The 18,059-nt window shown below is 40.3% G+C and overlaps 2 protein-coding genes across 2 annotated transcripts in view; one reads left to right on the top strand and one right to left on the bottom strand.

The window, feature by feature from the left end:
* Positions 1 to 3,218: 3,218 nt before the first annotated feature.
* On the bottom strand, positions 3,219 to 12,965 carry nmd3 (NMD3 ribosome export adaptor). The gene is made up of 16 exons (XM_053422698.1): positions 12,881 to 12,965; positions 12,385 to 12,471; positions 11,484 to 11,618; positions 11,230 to 11,326; positions 10,624 to 10,704; positions 9,654 to 9,782; positions 9,088 to 9,178; positions 8,296 to 8,374; positions 7,595 to 7,691; positions 7,022 to 7,139; positions 5,777 to 5,922; positions 5,361 to 5,473; positions 4,760 to 4,832; positions 4,421 to 4,527; positions 3,926 to 3,996; positions 3,219 to 3,731 (listed from the first exon to the last, which is right to left on the bottom strand). The coding sequence occupies exons 2-16, from the start codon at positions 12,426 to 12,428 to the stop codon at positions 3,598 to 3,600; spliced, it is 1,515 nt and encodes a 504-aa protein (XP_053278673.1). The 5' UTR covers positions 12,429 to 12,471; positions 12,881 to 12,965; the 3' UTR covers positions 3,219 to 3,597.
* Positions 12,966 to 15,486: 2,521 nt separating this feature from the next.
* ppm1lb (protein phosphatase, Mg2+/Mn2+ dependent, 1Lb) overlaps positions 15,487 to 18,059 on the top strand; it is a 46,911-nt gene continuing 44,338 nt past the window's right edge. Inside the window, exon 1 of the mRNA XM_053423686.1 lies at positions 15,487 to 16,332. Coding sequence (XP_053279661.1) covers positions 15,934 to 16,332 — 399 coding nt within the window. The 5' untranslated portion in view covers positions 15,487 to 15,933. The remainder of the gene's footprint in view (positions 16,333 to 18,059) is intronic.

Raw genomic sequence — 18,059 nt, 5'->3', positions numbered from 1 at the left:
CCTGCAGGCTGGATGATGGAGAAAGAAAAATGGAGGTGGAGACACGTGAGATATATGAGTCCTAAGAAAGAGAAAGTGTGAAGAGAATAAAAAGATACAAGAATTTAAAGCATGTTTTCTAAATCATGCATGGTACTCGTAGCTGGACATAAAACAACGCTCGCTCATTTTCTTGGCACACTTATCTCCCACTTGGCACACACACACACACGCACACACACACACACACACACACACACACACACACACACACACACACACACACACACACACACACACACACACACACACACACACACACACACAACACGTTGTGGGGAAGGAGCAACAGGTCAACATCCTCACAGAGCATACAGGCAAAACAACACTGATTTTAAAGCTTGGTTTGCATCGACAACACAATGAATGTGTTAATGTACTGTGTTCCATAAATCTGATAAAAAGCAGTGTTTATTTAAAGTTGAGGGCATGTGGGCGCCCTGCAGCCTCAGGATGTTTCTATGAGTCAGTATATGGAAACCTTACATTAAACAAACATTCACAAGTAGGCTTAATGCAACGTGAAATTGCAGATAATGATGTAACGAGATTATTACTGAGGAGACCTGCTTGGTCAAATGCGAGTGAAAAGGCCACTTTCCAATCTGTCCTCTGAAATCACTGGTAGATTCATTTATTTTATACATTTATATTCCACCTCAATGACTCCACCTCAAAATGAAATCATCTTGGTTTAATGTCTAACATAAATACAACTATACCAAATACTCCAGAGCATGGATTGGTAGTGGGTCATGTTAAACATTCATATATCTATGTAAATGTTGTCTCTTTTGTTGTGTTGCATTTTGTCTGAACTTAATAACATTGTCCTCATTGTTTATGGCAGGCCAAGTACTAAATGTAGTAAAAAGGAAGATATGTGGGTCACATCCTTAAGACGTAGTTATATATGATGTGATTTAACAAACGATCTCTGTCCTAGGGTTTAAATAGGTTTTAGATTTTTTTGTTGAAATGTTCTACTACGCATCACATCTATTATACTTCTCTTCTGTTTGTCCTGGGAGACAGACGCCTGTGACTCTTGGTGTTTTTCCTCTGTTAAAAAGGTTTTTTGGGGGGGAAGTATTTCCTCATTCTAGTTGAGGGTTAAGGAAGGAGGATGTTCCACCCTGTACAGATTGTTTTATGAGGACAACTGTGATTTGTGAATGTGGGCTGTACAAAGTAAATCTAAGTGTTTAACTGATGTGCAGAATCAGTGCTTTAAACTTTAAACAAAACTTTAAACACAAGCAAACATGTTGCCAAGCAAATCTGAAAAAGGTGGGATATAAATCAGAATTTTGCTCAAGATTCCAAAATGGACTACTAGAGCAAGGCACATTTTTCTAGACTTGATGATCACTCAAAGTGCTTATCGGTAATTTTTTTGTTATTCACATTCATACAGTGCATATATGTGCAATGCTTGCTAGGGCTTTTTTGAGTATTGTCCAAGTTTCTTTGGGCAAGATGCTGGACTGGGATTGGATCTCTGACCTTCTGGTTAGAGGATGACCGCTCTACCCCCTCAGCCACAGGCGCTCTTGAGGGTGAAATTCAAACTGAACTAAACCTTTTTTAAGTGATCTCCATATTCAGCTGCAGTCTTTGCACAGTTCAGTGGTAGCTCAAACTCTGCGTCTCTTCATCCTCTCCTCTGTGATGAGTGAAGATGAAACACAACACATGGATCCACTTTCACAATAAGGTCATTTAGAAGGCTACACTCTACACAGATGAACTCTATGCCAGGGAGTTCCGAGAAGTTTTGCAGACACAGAAATTGTTTATAACTATGCAAATCTTATCTAGTCAGACAACTGTCTCTGCTCTATTCAGTCTTCACGGATATAACCTGTGGTTTTCTCTTTAAACTCCCTCCTTGAACAAGATTGAGGAAATGTTTTTGCGTGAAATGAATAACCCAAGAAGTTCCTTATACCAAGAGAAAAATCAAAAACCCAAACACTCCTGGAAAAGGTGTCTCTTTGTTTTGGGGCTATCAGACATACAGCTGGGAAACCTTATCTCCTCAACTCTCCTCATCCCGGGAGGGTCTGCTGACCTGCTCAGTTCTTACACATGATGCATTATTGACGTGTAAACAGGGCAGAGGCACACCGGCTATGCATGGACACACTCATGGATTTTGTTAGGGTCACCAGACCGAGGACGGGTTTGATGTGCTGGATCCAGTTTATGAGTGGATGTGCATATTAACCAGCTCTTTGTAAAAGGTTTTGTGACACAGCTCACCCACTGTGGTCTTCATGTGACCTGCTTCGCTGCAGGTACTGTGGGAATCATAATTCAAATCAGATCAAAGCCCTTAATCGGTCATGTTGTGAGAGGCAAAGCTCCAACTTGTCATTGGTTTTCTGATATCTGTTCAGCGACTGTGTGACACCAGGAATCCCAGGTAAAGACGTCTGGAAACAACGAACTGTGGGTCAAATGGTTGAGCTCAGGGAAAGTTGTTGAGAAAATCAGTTCAACAGGAGGGTGATGAGGAGCTCTTAGTCTACATTGTTTTTGCTGATCCCACAAACACACACATACAAACACCCGAAGGGGATTCACCTCATTTACTTTCCCAAGTAGATCTGATTACCGTTAAGAACCAGCTCAGGTCTTTGAAAAACAAGACGCCTCCTCCTCCTCCTCCTTGTTCATGTTAGAGTGTGAGACATGTCACAAAGACTTAATTCTCTCTGATACACACATTCCTGAGGTGCGTTCCATTACATAAAGCTTCACAACCGTGGGTCATGCAACAAATCTAGAGACTACAAGAATTTAAAGAATCGAAGTTTGGTTTAGATAAGTGCTCTAAGGAAGATCGAGTGTGAGGAACTGTTGTGGTTCTATGTTCTCAAAATCCCCCAACACAGTTTGATATTAACTCTGCTCTTTAAAGTCATTTTAAACAACTGTTGGAGTTTTTCAGGTCAACACATTGTGGGCGTCCACCATAGATTGTATATGTGTCCACAGTAGCCAAATGACAACATTTAACAGGTGAGGATCAGTTCACTGCAAGTGGGGTCTACCTCCCTTTTTCTCAGTGGTCCAAAGCTCCCTCTGGTGGATGACTACAGAAACGCACTTAAACTTTGATTCATTGAACGCATCACTCGCATCAAATTAAACACTGCACAGAGAGAGAGAGATTTGTGTAAAGTTTGCAGAGGAGCAAATATTTATTTGGATAGAGTTTACTATAGTCACTCCATTTATACTTCACTTCAAAGATTATACACCACAAAAGGAGAAGAGAAGTAGAGAAATGACATAAAATCTTAAATTTGCAGGTCCAGTAACTGAAGGTCCAGTTTCTCAGAAGAAACTTATCTGTTACTTAGTGGCACCGATATAATCCACATTTAACTGACTTAACTGTGATGATTCATTTCAATCAACAAAAAGCCTCAGTCGATTGTTTGAATCCCTCATCAGTCGTCAGGTCAGAATTAGCTTTGTTGTTGACGTCGTCCTCAGTGGACATTTGTTTGACAGATGAGCCCTCAGTGACACTCTAATGGCGACTGGTTATTCTGTCATCATGTCTGCGCCATCTCCTCCTGTGGCGTCTGATAGGGTGAGCTCCTCCAGCATCTCCGTCAGGGAAATACGTGGCGCTCCATCATCCTCGGCGTCGCTCTCCACAGGGATCTTTGACGCATCTGAAATTTTAAAATATTAAAATCAGCACCTCATCATTAACTATCCAATAAATCATCAGTGATTAACTGTGTGCAGTGACTTCTATCAGGACAAAAAATGAGTGAAAGCCTGAAAAAAGAAATAATTCCACAGCAGGGCTGAAGGCACTTGGGAAACGGAGGCAGAGCCGGTGTGCCGTGTCCCAGCTGCTCACCTTTGTAGATGTTGACATTCTTCCTCAGAGCCTCGTCCTCCTCCAGGTCCTCGAGGAAGTCCTGGTATTGTCTGAAGACAGAAAAGCTAATTTAGACCAAACCCATGTGGCACGGCAAGACGTAAAAAACACACAAGCACAGGATACATGGCATTCTTGGCGAGGCATCAAACTATTCATCAACAATTAAAAACAATGTCTTGGCTGCTCAGCTTTATTCTGAGTCACTGACTGACACTATCCTGGTGCTGTCAAATTGCACTGAAGCAGGACGTGTATCAGTACGCAGCAGAAATGAGTTCCCGAGAAAAAGCCCTCTTAACTCCTCTTTGATTAACATTTAGTCAAGATTTGCTCACAATATGAAAACTGTCTCTAGCCTTGTGCTTTGAAAGCAAAGTAATTAATCATCAGAGACAGCTCTTTAGAAAATGACAGGTTTTGACTGAGATGTGGAGCTACTTTAGATTTATGTGGTTTATGTTACAATCCCACCTCTCATCATCTGTGTTGTTGTCTTCACGGTCTCTGGGCATCTCCTCCAGTTTCCAGTTCCTGCGCTTCACCCTCCTGTTGCGGTCGTAGCTCTTCTTGATCAGCACCTTTCACAGTTCCCATTGTACAAATTACAACACTGAAAAAGACCGACTTCATTTTTGTTGTGTGGATCTGTGTGGGATTTCAACATCTTTGCCCAGAATGTTATCAAATCTACTTTCAGTTCAATGTGCTGCCACTAGAGGTCAGTGTTAAACAAGTCAACAGATGCTAAAGGCGCCTGAAGCTCAAGTATATTCACTGAGGATGTTCAGAGAATTGCAGGTCGAGTCTTACCACATCAGGAACGCGGTGAGGGTTCATCTTATTCAGGTGCTCGTCATTGATGTTGGAGTTCGCAAAATCAAACCTGAGGGATGAGAAGTAAATGTGCTGTTAATTGTCAAACTCACGTCTTGTGATCTGTCTCTACTGTCAACCATAGACTGTTCATAAACATGGACATGACTTTTCTCTAATAGTGAAGCCAAAGCATCTCAATAAGCCCCTGGTGGCTGTCTGCAGTATAGGTCATAAACCACACCTCCACCATGTGAGTGGATGGGACATGGACCCAACTAAAAAGTAAAGTACATTTTCTTCAAAGATGGTTTCTATCATTTTAGGTCCTTAGTCACTCGTTTGTCAGTTTGGTTTTAATCAGTTATTCAGTGCTATAAAACTAGGTGAAACATCATGATTGACAGCTGAGACTGAATTGTGATTGGTCAAATTTCAGCTTAACCTTGACAGCTACTGCACAGACTCTGCTTCCAAATGACGGCACAAGATGCCAGCGTTCATATCCAGGATAACTTGCTTCATTTCTAGTTATTGGAAGAAATTGTAGATGCGTCGTCCATCTTTAAAAACTATGACGTCAACCCTTGACACTCACCCTAACACCATGTCTCCGATGTTGAGCAAGTGGCCAAGGAATGTGCGGCAGTGATATTGCTGACTGGTGTTCATCTCTGATGTTTTCTGAACCCACACCTCAGCCAGGATGTGCTGTAAGACACACACAAACACACAAAATAGGGAATATAAATGAGTTTAAAGCCATTATGGTCACGTTCTACTCCACAAACTTGATTTTGACAGTTGCATCGATAATAACACAACAACCAAACAGAGGGACGAGAGCTAAGATTGTCCCTAAACCCCCCCTGTCACCTAAAAGAGCAGTCCTGTTGAATCCAGCATGGAGGTTCAGGGATAATGTAATGGACCGATATTGATTTTCCTTTCAAAGAGGAGAGTTATGTTCCCGCTAAAGCTGTTCTGCAACAACAACAACACACACACACTTACCCTAGTGGACCTCAAGCCCGCTCCTGCACCCAGCTTCTGGTCCCTGATGATGTCAGTGTCCATCACGATGAACTCCTCCAGTTGACGTGGGTTACAGAGATTGTTGAAGGGGGCACGCCAGTACGTGTTCCCATCCACCTCGGCAACTAGTGGGCAAGACGTCAGTCAGAAAGTCTGAGCACAAATTATACAACACATTCTAAATCCTAAAGATTCTAATCTAAAAGCCATATGGGAACTAAGCTATAAAAATGGGTATGCCAGCCAAAGCATTTTTTTCAACCAGACAGGAATGACATGTTTCTGTCTATAATGCAAATAAAGCAAAACACAAGCGGACAAACAGCAACAAATATTTTAAGTACGGAACTTAATTGCCTACTGCAGCACAAATATACCAAGCAGAGCTCAGCCTCCGGGGCCGTTTCTGCTCCTCAGCTTCCTTCAAAAACTTTCTGCAACAGAAATAGCCTGCTCTTTGAAGAGTAATTAGAAACGTGTGTGTGGGCCGCTTCCAAAATGTCAGCGTTCTGCTGAGGAGCGTCACAGCTTCACACATAATGAGTGAATACCCCAGATAGAGAGGAAAGGCCTCATCACTAATTGTCAGCACTTTTACATTGATTTGAAACCCCTCCGATTAAGCACACTTTGCTCTGACAGCAGGCAGAATCCAGAATGTGGCTTTTTTTCTTGCCTCGTGCTTTCCTGTGACGCGGAGCAGAAGGAAGCTGTTGAGTTTAACGACGATGATGAACATGTGCTCAACAGACCGAGGTCAGCTTAGTTCTGCTTTAAAGAATTTAACATGAGCAATGACTCAGTTACTCACTGAACACTTTATTAGGGACAGCATATTAATAATGGGAAGGGTCGACGTCTGCTCTCAAAACAGCCTCTATTCTTTGTGGCATGGTTGCAGGATGTTTTGAAACTTTGATTTGAGATTATGATGTTGACGACACTTCTGCAGGATTGTTAGCTACACGTTCATACTGTCAATCTATTGTTCAAACAGTTTCTATTAAACTCGGATCTGCTGTTCGGGGAGGTCACTGAAGTCCAAATGGACCTTGCTCAATTATCATGTAATTACTATATTCAAATAATAATAATTATGATGTTTGAAGAGTGGCTGATAGAATATTCCATTCATGTTCCCACTTAGAAGCCCACTGCAGCTATATTTGATCATAACAGGATTCGTTCTTGTGGTATTGGTCTGTGGTGCAAAGAGTCACTCACTCTGCAGCGTGTTTGGATCGATGAGGTGAATCGTGCTGGTGACACGGGTGCACACGCACAGTTGACCCATGTTCCCCAGGCTCTGAGCGAGACGTGGTGAGAGACACACGACATTGTCCTGGCAACGAAACACAACAGAGTCAAAAATAACTCACAACCAAAAGAATACAGCAACTGCTTGAACGCTACTCTTCCAAGACCTGTTTGCATGTATTGAATTGACCCTGTACGGCCCCCACAAAAGCCCAAGAACTGAAGCTACATGTCAAGTTGGATTAAGCAGCTATTGAAAATGATAAAAACACGCCTGCTACAAATCTTATCTTATTATTATCACTAGTCAGTGTAAAAAACAACAGTATTCCAGCCTAGGGTCGAGACAGTTTCTGCATATCAGCAGAACATTTGACAGCTTTCTAACATAACATCTTCACTGACTGTGTAAAGAAACATGACAGGTCTGTCAAGACTGAAGCTCTGAGCAGCGTCTCACATTGAACGGTGGATCAATTGAGAGTGAGGGAAAAGAAATCCACCTAGAATGAAGAACAGAGACAGGACACAGGTGCGTACCTTGCAGACGGGTACAATCTCCATAGAGAAGGTGCTCTTGTAGTTGAACGTGTTTGAGTGGATGTCATGAGAGATGAGGCGCTGGGATGTCTTTGACCTTTAAAAAGGAAAGAATTGATCATATAACTAATATCATCACATTCTCTCACAAATCTTTTCCTAATTGGATAAAATTATAAAATCTGAATCTATGTAGTCACATCAGATTGAAAACTGTGTTGTGTACATGTAAAACTAGTCATTACAGTACATGATCCAGTAACTAACTTAATCTCAATGAGACTGACTGATAAAATAAAGATTAAATAAAATAAAAACATGAGTTAATAAACAGGGAATGTGGACTGTGTAAGTATTATGACCGGAGTGCAACTGATTAATCAACTGATGTCAGCCTCTTGTTTGCCAATATGAAAACTTATTTTACAGAATAAACAATGCTAAAGAACATGTGCATCTACGTTGAGATTTTATGTTAAATATATACATTTTCTTAATTCTGACTACACATTTTAGTATATTTTAATCTATTTGTGTTTTCTTTTACTTATGGTTTTCTTAATTAGGTTTATGGTTCAAATGTAAAATAAAAAAAAATCCATCAAATTTCTGTCTGGAGGATGATAACCACATTTTAGGATTAATTGACAGTTTATAAATGTTGGCTGACATATCTGAAACGTTTCACAGCACTTGCTCACTTGCAGGGCGAGGTGCACTGGAGGAAGTCCACCATCTTCTGAGCATGCTGCTTGGAGCCGTAGTAGAAATCAATCCCGTCTGAGAGAGATGGGCAAATAGCACCAATAAATTAATCACAGGTGCACTTCACAGGTCATCACCGCTGCTGAACTCATGTGCATGCAAACAACCCCCCCCCCCCACACACACACACACACAGGGAGTTAGATGACGATGGGAGAAAGTATGGAAGCCACATGTTGTAACCTCCATTAAGCTTTCAAGTCCTGCCAGGATGTGGAGCCGATTTAAATTACACTAACGGGCCAAACTCTGTCTCACAGTCCTGTCCAACAGCACAGAGAGGTGCCGCTGAGCTGTCACCCACTACCTGACTTGTGTGTGTGTTGTGGCACCGAGCATCTCTAAACAGGGTCTGAAGCCGTCTTGCATTGAAGAAATCTGGTATGGAATGTCTGCTCTGATTACAGCACACTGATTAGACACACAACGCATGCTCCTCTGAGGCCCACACGAGGACAGCTGTATGATGCGATTGGCGCCGGTGATATGCATGCATGGCTTGCTGTCTGCTACGCGAAAGAGAGGTAATTAACACTGGACACATCATTATGTTCGGCTTAGATCTAATCCACACTAGTATTGAATGAAGTTTCCCACTTCTCAGTGTAAGTCTGTTTGAGGCCCTGACGAAAACAACACGCCCGTCCCTTTGAAGATTTCTATATCATCATATATGTATATATGTAAAAAAAAAAAAGTATGTATTTAATCATTTTCCATTGACTCACCATTGATTTCTTTGATGTTGAGGGCATTCTGGTGGAGTTTATGCTTGAGGATCAGCTGCTCTAGATAGTAGAATGTCTTTTTATGGGGCGTCTGTTGGAAAAAAAGACAAATCTGAGCATCATTATAGAGTTACAGAGATTCATATAGTTACCTTCAGCCCCATGAACCAATATTTACACATTTATTGGTGTAAAAATGTGATTAACAGCTTGGAATCTGCTAAACCCAGTTGCCATGTTTGACCTTTCAGAAAAAATACCCCAGTTTAAGGTTCAGAGTGTAGAATTTAGTGACATCTAGAATTAAATGACAATTATAAAGTTATTACCTTTGCAGGTCATTAGTTTAATTTACTTTACCTTCTGAAGTCCTTATGTTGGATACGCATATCCTATTTACTGATGTTTAACTACTAATGTTACAATTTATCAACAAATACTTCATAGAACAAAGTGCATTGAGAGGCATACATAACGTATTTAAGACTATTTTAAAAAGCTGAAAGCTTTGAGTCTAGTTTGTGTAATGCAAAACAGAAAGATAATGTATTTTTCAAATATCACACCTTCTGCCTAACTTGCACCACTGCCTTCCAGAAGTCCTTGGCTTCCACACGGTGGCAGTCGTCACACATCTGCGACAGGACGACAAACTCCACCACAAACACTTGCTGCAGGATCGCACCGTTCATCACCTGAAGAAGCAAACACAGCAACAAGTCAAGCATATGTTCTACCGGCATGGCAAACAGGCAACAGCAAGTCTGGGTCTTCAGTCATTTCATAACCAGGTGTTTTGGGAAAAAGATACTGTGTTTTCATTATTCTGTTTTGGAGCCTTTAAGAGGACGTCAGACCACTGGGATCTGAAGACAGTATATAGGAGACCATTAGATGGCAAAACAAAAGAATTGGCTCAGAGAGACAGAGCTCAGGTTCTCACTAAAGGTCAAGGAGATGAGATGACAGCTACTGGCAACACACAAACCTCACTCAAAAACAGACAGCTCTGTTTTAAAGAGTTTATATCTAGTTTATCTAAATGCCATCATATGATTCTCAATGACACCGAACAAGTAAATACTGTTATTTTGCTGATGTTCTCAGTTACATGTGGTTTCTGTCTCTGTCTGTCCTGGGAGAGGGATCCTCACATGTTGCTCTCTCTGAGGTGCCTGTATTTTTTTTTGACCCCTGTTAATAGTTGTTTTTCCACCTTACTCTTGTTGAGGGTTAAGAACAGAGTATGTCGCACCTTGTTAAGCCCCATTAGACAAACTGTGATTTGTAAATATAGGCTATACATATAAAATAAGATTGATTGAACCATTATGGTAACTGGATGTATACATCACACATGATTCATTTGGCCCCCGTAAATAAAGATATTAATTCCATCACATACTGTTCTTTCTACTAATTACCACCTAAAAAAAGAGCCCTGATAACCTTTAGAAGAAAAACAATCATTGTATTAGTTTCAAACCATTTGAAGGTGATTCTCACTAACTCATCTCCTCCACTCTGGTTTCTTACCTCTTTCTGTACGGTCAGTTTCACCTTGATCCTTTTAGAATGTGGCTCCGTCCACAGGAAGCCCGCGTCAATGAGACGAATCTGTGAGGAGAGGGCTGCAGTGAGTCCATGAAGTAGCACGAGCCATGATTATACTAAAGTGCTGCGGCAACCATGGTGCATTATATGATGAAGTCAGAAACATAAGGTGGACACATAACTCCACAGTTTATTATTCTTATCAATTTTAATACTATTATTATTATATATTATTGATTCCATTTTATAGTTATTTTATAGCTAAACACATTAAATTAACAAATTAGTCAATTTCAGAAAATATAACAGCACTTATTTTAAGAACTGATGAATTAAAATCAGATACATTCACTGATTTGGCTTCTCCCGAGTAAAGATTTGTTCATCATAAACTGAATCTCTTTGGACTTTTGACACAGGCTGAATTAATCAGAAGATCTGAAGCAGTCACTTTTTGTTCTAAAAAAGGCATTTATCACAATATTCTGACATGTAATTGACAAAATAACTAAAGAATTATTCCAAAATATATTCAGACGACAATTAATAATGGCTGGAGATCTGAAGTTTAGGAAGTATCACACTCACTTTGGTCATTGAGCTCTTTAGTTTCTTCAGGCAAAGTGCCAGCAGCTCCCTGGACTCAAGGGCACACTGCATCCAGGTGGTCGGAGGCTGCAAGTACCTGCATGAGGGAGGAAGATTTACGTTCGCACCTCAATTTCCCCAAGAAAAGCTCCACCACAAAAGAAAAACTTTTAAAACCTATATTATATATATATTTTCTGGAATGAAACAATTGTGTTATCTGTACTATTTTAAATAAATGCTTTAAAACCAACCTCTCACACTGCTTGCAGAAGTTTACTGTGACTTGCTTGGGGATTCCCTCTGAGATGTCGACCTGAGTACGTAGGCAGGCGACACACATGTTGGCCGGGTTGGGAGGAATAGGGACACCACAGGTGCAGCACAGGCTGTAGATGAACAAAAGATTGTAAAAATAAATTATGTGGCATCAAACTAATTGTAACAAACATAACAATATACAAGAGAAATTCCACTTAACTTTACTACAGACCACCTACAATATAATATACTCATTGTTTTCCTCAACTTTTGAATCAGTCAGTGATCTAACATTATTTTAGCATAGTATGCAAGTCAGTTCAATTCTATATCTTTGGTTTGGTCAGAATAACATTTATTTTGAGCTACAGATCAGCTACAACCCCAGATTGTTTTGAAAATGTCTCCCTTTGCTTTAACATTCAAAACTTAAGGACCAGCGCACAAACATCAACCCTTTCTAGTCCAAAAATCTGTCAAACGTATGTGGTCTTATATCATCTAGGGGCCATTTTTACCCTGGTGTGATGAGGCTATAAATGAATCAGAGACATCACCAATAGTAGTGATTAGAAATACTGACATCTGATTCTGATTCAGTAACCGAGGAGAACAACACTGAGTCACACTGTTTGGAATCTACTCTCAAATTTGTGAAAACGTAACTTTTGGGAAGCATGAAATTGCTACTTCATTGCTTTTTTAACACATCTACACCACATTGAACCAGATCAAGATCGGAAACAACTTCACTTTCATTCATCAAAGTTTTTCTGGGGTAATCCAGTCCAGGTTAGAGTTATCTGGAGTCTAGAGCAATGTTGTGATGAGTTGGACTTTCACATAAAAACTGCATATTCAACAATATAAAGTGGGTTAACGTGTTTCACTTACATGTTACCCTGGCTGCTGGTGGCCGGAGCTTGCATGTACTCCATCCTTGTGACGGTGACAGGCCCGTGTCAGTGAATCTCTGTGAAGCTGTGAGAACAGAAACATGTCAGATTTAAATGGCTCTAATCGAAGATAGGACAGTAGCAACCCTGCTAATAAATAGCTAACGTTAGCTTGTAGCGATGCAAAGCGTAAAACTACTAACATTATCAAACAGCGGAAAATAACAATATTCATTCTCGTTACTGATGTGTTCAGACTCGGAAAGAGAGTAACAGATGAACATTTCAAAATCTTTGAAGAGCACATGCTAACCAATGCTTTAGATTCCGTGGGAAACAGTTAGCATCCGAGGCTAAAAAGCTATTTCTGACGAGTAATTCTACCAGAAACAAGCACAAGACTTGATTAAAAACGTGATTCCATTGTTAAAGTTGGTAAAAGTGGCTATGAAAGTAAACGTAGAGAAGTAATTTTGGTCAGAGAGTTAACTCACGTTGTGATGGAGGTCCTCCACGTTTTCCACTCAGAGGACCCGGAGTGATGACGTCGCTCAAGCGTCAAAGACCTCGGGACTGTCTATGTGTGCCTGAACCAATTTCCCTCAAAACAAATAAAATAAGTTTAATTGAATTTAAAAATAGGAAACATCAACCAAATAAAAAGTCAGCTTTCATAAGACTTTCATCGTATTGTACTTAAAAAATGTAAATCCACGGAAAAAAATTGAAGCCCATGAAAGAACATGAGAGAAAAAAAACTTTGTTCTATTTAGGTTGACATTCTGCAACTTTTTATGAATAGGTCAAACATTATGTTTATTACTTTAAATGACAGACTATATAGTTCAGGCTAAGTCATCAAGTGAACATAGAACCACAAAAATTATATCGAAATGTATTTTTCACTGTATCTTGGTCAGTAAAAAGAGGGTTATCCTTCAACCCAATGCCTGAGTCTAATTCCTTATCATTTTAAATAGATAGTTCACACAAAAATGCAATTGATTCCAATATCTAGTCACCACTATGCCGATGGACAGGTGGGTGAAGTGGTTGAGTCCACAAAAAAACTTTTGGAGCCTCAGGGGTAAACAGTGTTGCAGCTAAATCCAATATAATCGAAGTAACTTGGGATCAATTCTTCAAAGGTAAAAAAAAACAATAGAAAAAACACCTAAAATGCCTCCATATGCCATAAGTTCATAAGTTGGATTTGGCTCTATTCAATTGGTGTCGTCCAACTGTCCGTAAGCTCCGACATTCAGATTTGCCATATAAACCATGTGTTGAGCCTTAATGTTCCTTATGTTTCGTAATTTTTTGTTATTTTTCTGTTGTTTTTTACGTTTTTTTAGAAATGGTCACCATCTACTTTAATTCTATTGGATTGTGCTGCAAAGCTGTTTTCCCCTGAGATTCCAAAAGTGTTCTGTGGACTAAAACAATTCACCCACCCCTCCATCGGCATAGTGGTGATTTGATAATATGTATAAAGAAGATTTTGTCAGAGTTCAGTGTTCTACTCAGATTTATAATACCGTCTACAATGTTTGAATATTTCTTTCACCCTTCATAATTAAATTTATTTCATATAAATTGTATTTATTTATCCCTCTGGCCGGTATCAACCTGTCCATTCCACTCTGTGTGCATTAGATTCAGTATGACAATGGTCTTGAGACTAGATTCGGACACAAGGGGTTTCCACAAGGCAGGATCTCAAGATCAGGTGACAATTTGCAGTTATCCTTTGCTCAACTGTGGTTGAATTCATAAGGTTTTGCCAATTATATTTTAACATTAATAATAAATCAGTGTGTGGCCTTTATGTGCACCTGTAGTATTTCTGTTCAATGGATGCCTTCAGGTGCTGTTGGAAATATCTAAAGTTAAAAACCATTCTAGTATAGGCAACAAATGGTGATAAAATAACAGATACATCATTGACATACAGTACATGATGTAAAAGAGGACATAATAGATAAATCAGTTTGGCATAAAGATTAAACAATACTTCAGTAAAGTAGTTTCCAAATCTGAACATTATAACCTACATGAAGGATGATTTGGGGCAATTATTATTAGATTTATTCAAGTGTACTTAATAAACTTTTGATAACAGCAAATATTGGAAAACAATTATAGGTTTGGCTCTATTTAATTGGTGCTGTCACTTTCCAGGAATTTCATAAAAGTTTCCCATATTTCACTAATCTTCTTTAACTTCCCTTTGATCACATATGTCATTTTATGTTTCCTAGGGGAAATCTGTTTTCACAGTCAGTTCAACTCAGATCAACATAAATAGACACATTTCAACACAGATAACACTTAAAACATATGAACATACACGTCAAATTCACAGAGGCAGTTTATTGAGTGTTGCAACAACTGTGAAATGCAGTAATCATGTTCTCTCCGTGCAATTTCAATATCATATATGTGCAGTACTGTTTTACAGTTTCCATTTTTGCTTGCATTATAGCATACATATGTCTTTCTTTTATAGTCCCTTGTGTTTGTATTCTACTGTTTACTTATTTATAAAGTTCACAGAGTGTGAATTTTACTGTTCCCCTTTTGCTACTGTAACACGGTTAATTACTCCCATAGTGGGACTTATAAAGAATTGTTTTAATCTTATCTTATCTTATCTTAACATAACTTAAAACTTTTTTTTGTTGATATTTCATCTGTATTTGGATTTGTTTGTACTTGTAGCCGTACATGTCCTTATTTAGGAGTAGTTTGATTACCCAGCAGGTGTCTTGTCATTCTTTTTGGGGAGACTAATAAAGGATTATCTTATTTTATCTTATCTTATCTTATCTTATATAATCTTGGCTTAACTTCACTTGACTTTACTTGACTTTACTTAACTTTACCTAACTTTACCTAACTTTACTCAACGTTACTTAACTTTACTTAACCTAAGTTAACTTAAGTTAACCTAAGTCAAATGTATTTTGCTGATATATTTTGGTTTACTTGTGGCAGTTCATGACCTTTGGGGTCTTGTGATGCCCCAGAAGGTCTCGTATGAGTCGGCTGGGGGGGACAGTGTTACGAGGTGCACCTGAAGGCAGCACCGGGCTGTATGGACAGCAGCAGCGGGTCTCAGTCAGTTTGGCAGCAGCTGAGAATGTGAAGGCTTCAACTCACTCCGCTATTTCCAGGACCGTGAACAGACTCTCTCTCTCCACCGCTTCACCGGGAGACCTGCGCTCTCCAGGCCGGGAAGGCTTCGCTTGTTCTGGGACCGCATCAGATGGTCACCCGCTCTGCTGTTGGCGGCGGCGGCTCACTGCGAGGCGACAGCGAGGAAACCAGCCGGGGCTCGAGCACCTCCAACCCGCTGCTGCTGCTGGAGAATGCGGTGAAGTGTCAGACGCTGAGTCCGTGAAATCTTCGTGTTCCCCCCCTCTCGGTTAAATGTGTCACCGCTCCGAAGCAGCTCACGCAGGAGACGACGATGGAGTGAGATCTGCGGCGGCGGCGAGCGACTCCCAACCTGCCGCGACTGTCTCCCCTGCGCGTAAATAAATAAATGATAGAGGAGACGATGACCCTGCTGTCTCTGCTAGGTCGGATCATGCGTTATTTTCTGCTCAGACCGGAGACCCTGTTCCTGCTGTGCATCAGCCTGGCTCTATGGAGCTACTTCTTCCACACGGACGAGGTGAAGACCATTGTCAAGTCCAGCCGAGACGCGGTCAAGATGGTCAAGGGGAAAGTGGCGGAGATGATGCAGAACGAGCGCTTCGGCGGGCTGGACGTCCTGGACGCCGAGTTCTCCAAGACCTGGGAGTTCAAGAGCAACACGGCGGCGGTGTACTCCATCCAGGGCCGGCGAGACCACATGGAGGACCGGTTCGAGGTGCTCACCGACGTCGTCAACAAGAGCCACCCTTCTATCTTTGGTGTTTTTGACGGCCACGGAGGAGAGGTGAGTGCATTGGGGAGGCGAGGATGATGAAAGCCAGCGTGTCCTCTGGCTTTCCCACGCACAGTCTAAGTTATGTCTCTGACTCTGTAGAAAACCCAAGGGCCCCCACACTGAGATGTGGGGCCCCTAAAGTGTGGGTTAAGATACCTTAAGTTCTATTGAAGTATTTTGTGGAGATTTCTTTTGTCTGCTCTCAACTCTTCTGTCAAGTTTGTAGACAATGACTGAGACAAGAGGAGCAAACCAAAACTGTCATTTTGGAGACAAATTCCAATCAGTTAAGATGCCTCAGGTTATAATGAAAAGAATATTTTTAGTATTAGTTTTTCCAACCAAATAAAGACAACAACTTACAATTCATTTATTTCATAGGGGCCCCACACTGAGATGGACTTATTTCACTAGTGTATAATTATCTAAATTGTAAGAATTGTGGTTTTCTTTACCCTTGAATGGGCCCTTTATATTAAAATTATTTATATTTACATCTGGAGCCGGCTTCAATGTTTTTTTAAATAGACTAGACCGGACGAACTAAAGACCTTTTGAGTTTCTATGTCAACTTAAGACTGCCAAAGGTTCTCCTTCATGTTTGGAAGGGGAGGGTGAGTTGAGGGGAATTCAGCTGCAACATGAAACTTCACCACTAGATATCACTAAATCATACACACTGAACCTTTAAGTGATATTGTGAAGTGTATTATTTTTTATTTATTTTAATTATTTTATTAAGTGTAATCATCAGTGTTTTGTGGTTACATCTATTGGTTTTAACTCTTCTCTCAATTACCATGAGTGAGACAAAATGGGAATCTAAGTTTGGTTGCAGTTTAAATTTTTTGGGATTTTCTTTTAAAAGGAATGAACTGTCATAATGAAGACAACAAGTTACAATTAGTTTAATTTCTAGTGGCCACAAACTGAGATGTGGGTAAATATGCTTTTAGTGATACTGAAGTTTGTATTTCTCAGTATTTTGTAGGCATCTCCTCTATGTCTGGTCTAGTCTAACGTCTGCTTGCAAACCTTTTTTACCACTAGCGATATTTGCAGGGTCAGATCAACCTGCCAGAGAAAGAAATTAGCTGCTGAGCCTTTATTAATGCTCCATTCGTCCCACTGCTTGAACCAGGTTTTACTGTTTCCTCTTTAAACTAGCATTTGTTGCATCTTTGCTTGTATGAAATAGGGCAAAATTAAATGGTTAATGTCTGTCAATTACATTTTTCCATCTTAAAGACAGGGCCTCAAAAAGCAAGATCCAATTTAAGCCCCTTGTCTTGCTCGTAAAGGATGATATTATGCCTTCTTCTCAAAAAAGTTTCTAGCTAAATTAGTACAAACCAGGCGAGGTACAGTAAGAACGTGGACCCAGCTGGTGATCCACCCTTGGACATTTGTCATTGGACTTGGTGGATATGTTAGGAAAGGGCCCACATTGGCCCACAGTGTGTAGCAACCCATTATTTCTTCCCACAGCCCAGCACACACACTCACAGCTTTCTTCCAAATGGCAGGAGAACTGCATCTTGTGTATATACAGCTCAAAATCATGCTCAAAATATCTACCGCTCGGTTACGTTGGCCAAACAACATTTTTTTGGGATACAGACATCTTAGGCCCCATGGTCTAACACGATTATAGCTGGCAGGAAGAGGATGAACTCACATCTTGTATGATTCAGAGGCATAGAAAGTGCTGCATGAGCCAGTAGGGTGGGAGCACA

The sequence above is a fragment of the Pleuronectes platessa genome, chromosome 5 (genome assembly GCF_947347685.1).
Source record: "Pleuronectes platessa chromosome 5, fPlePla1.1, whole genome shotgun sequence".
In the NCBI taxonomy this organism is placed as follows: Eukaryota; Metazoa; Chordata; class Actinopteri; order Pleuronectiformes; family Pleuronectidae; genus Pleuronectes; species Pleuronectes platessa.
This window is presented reverse-complemented; position numbering and strand designations above follow the sequence as displayed.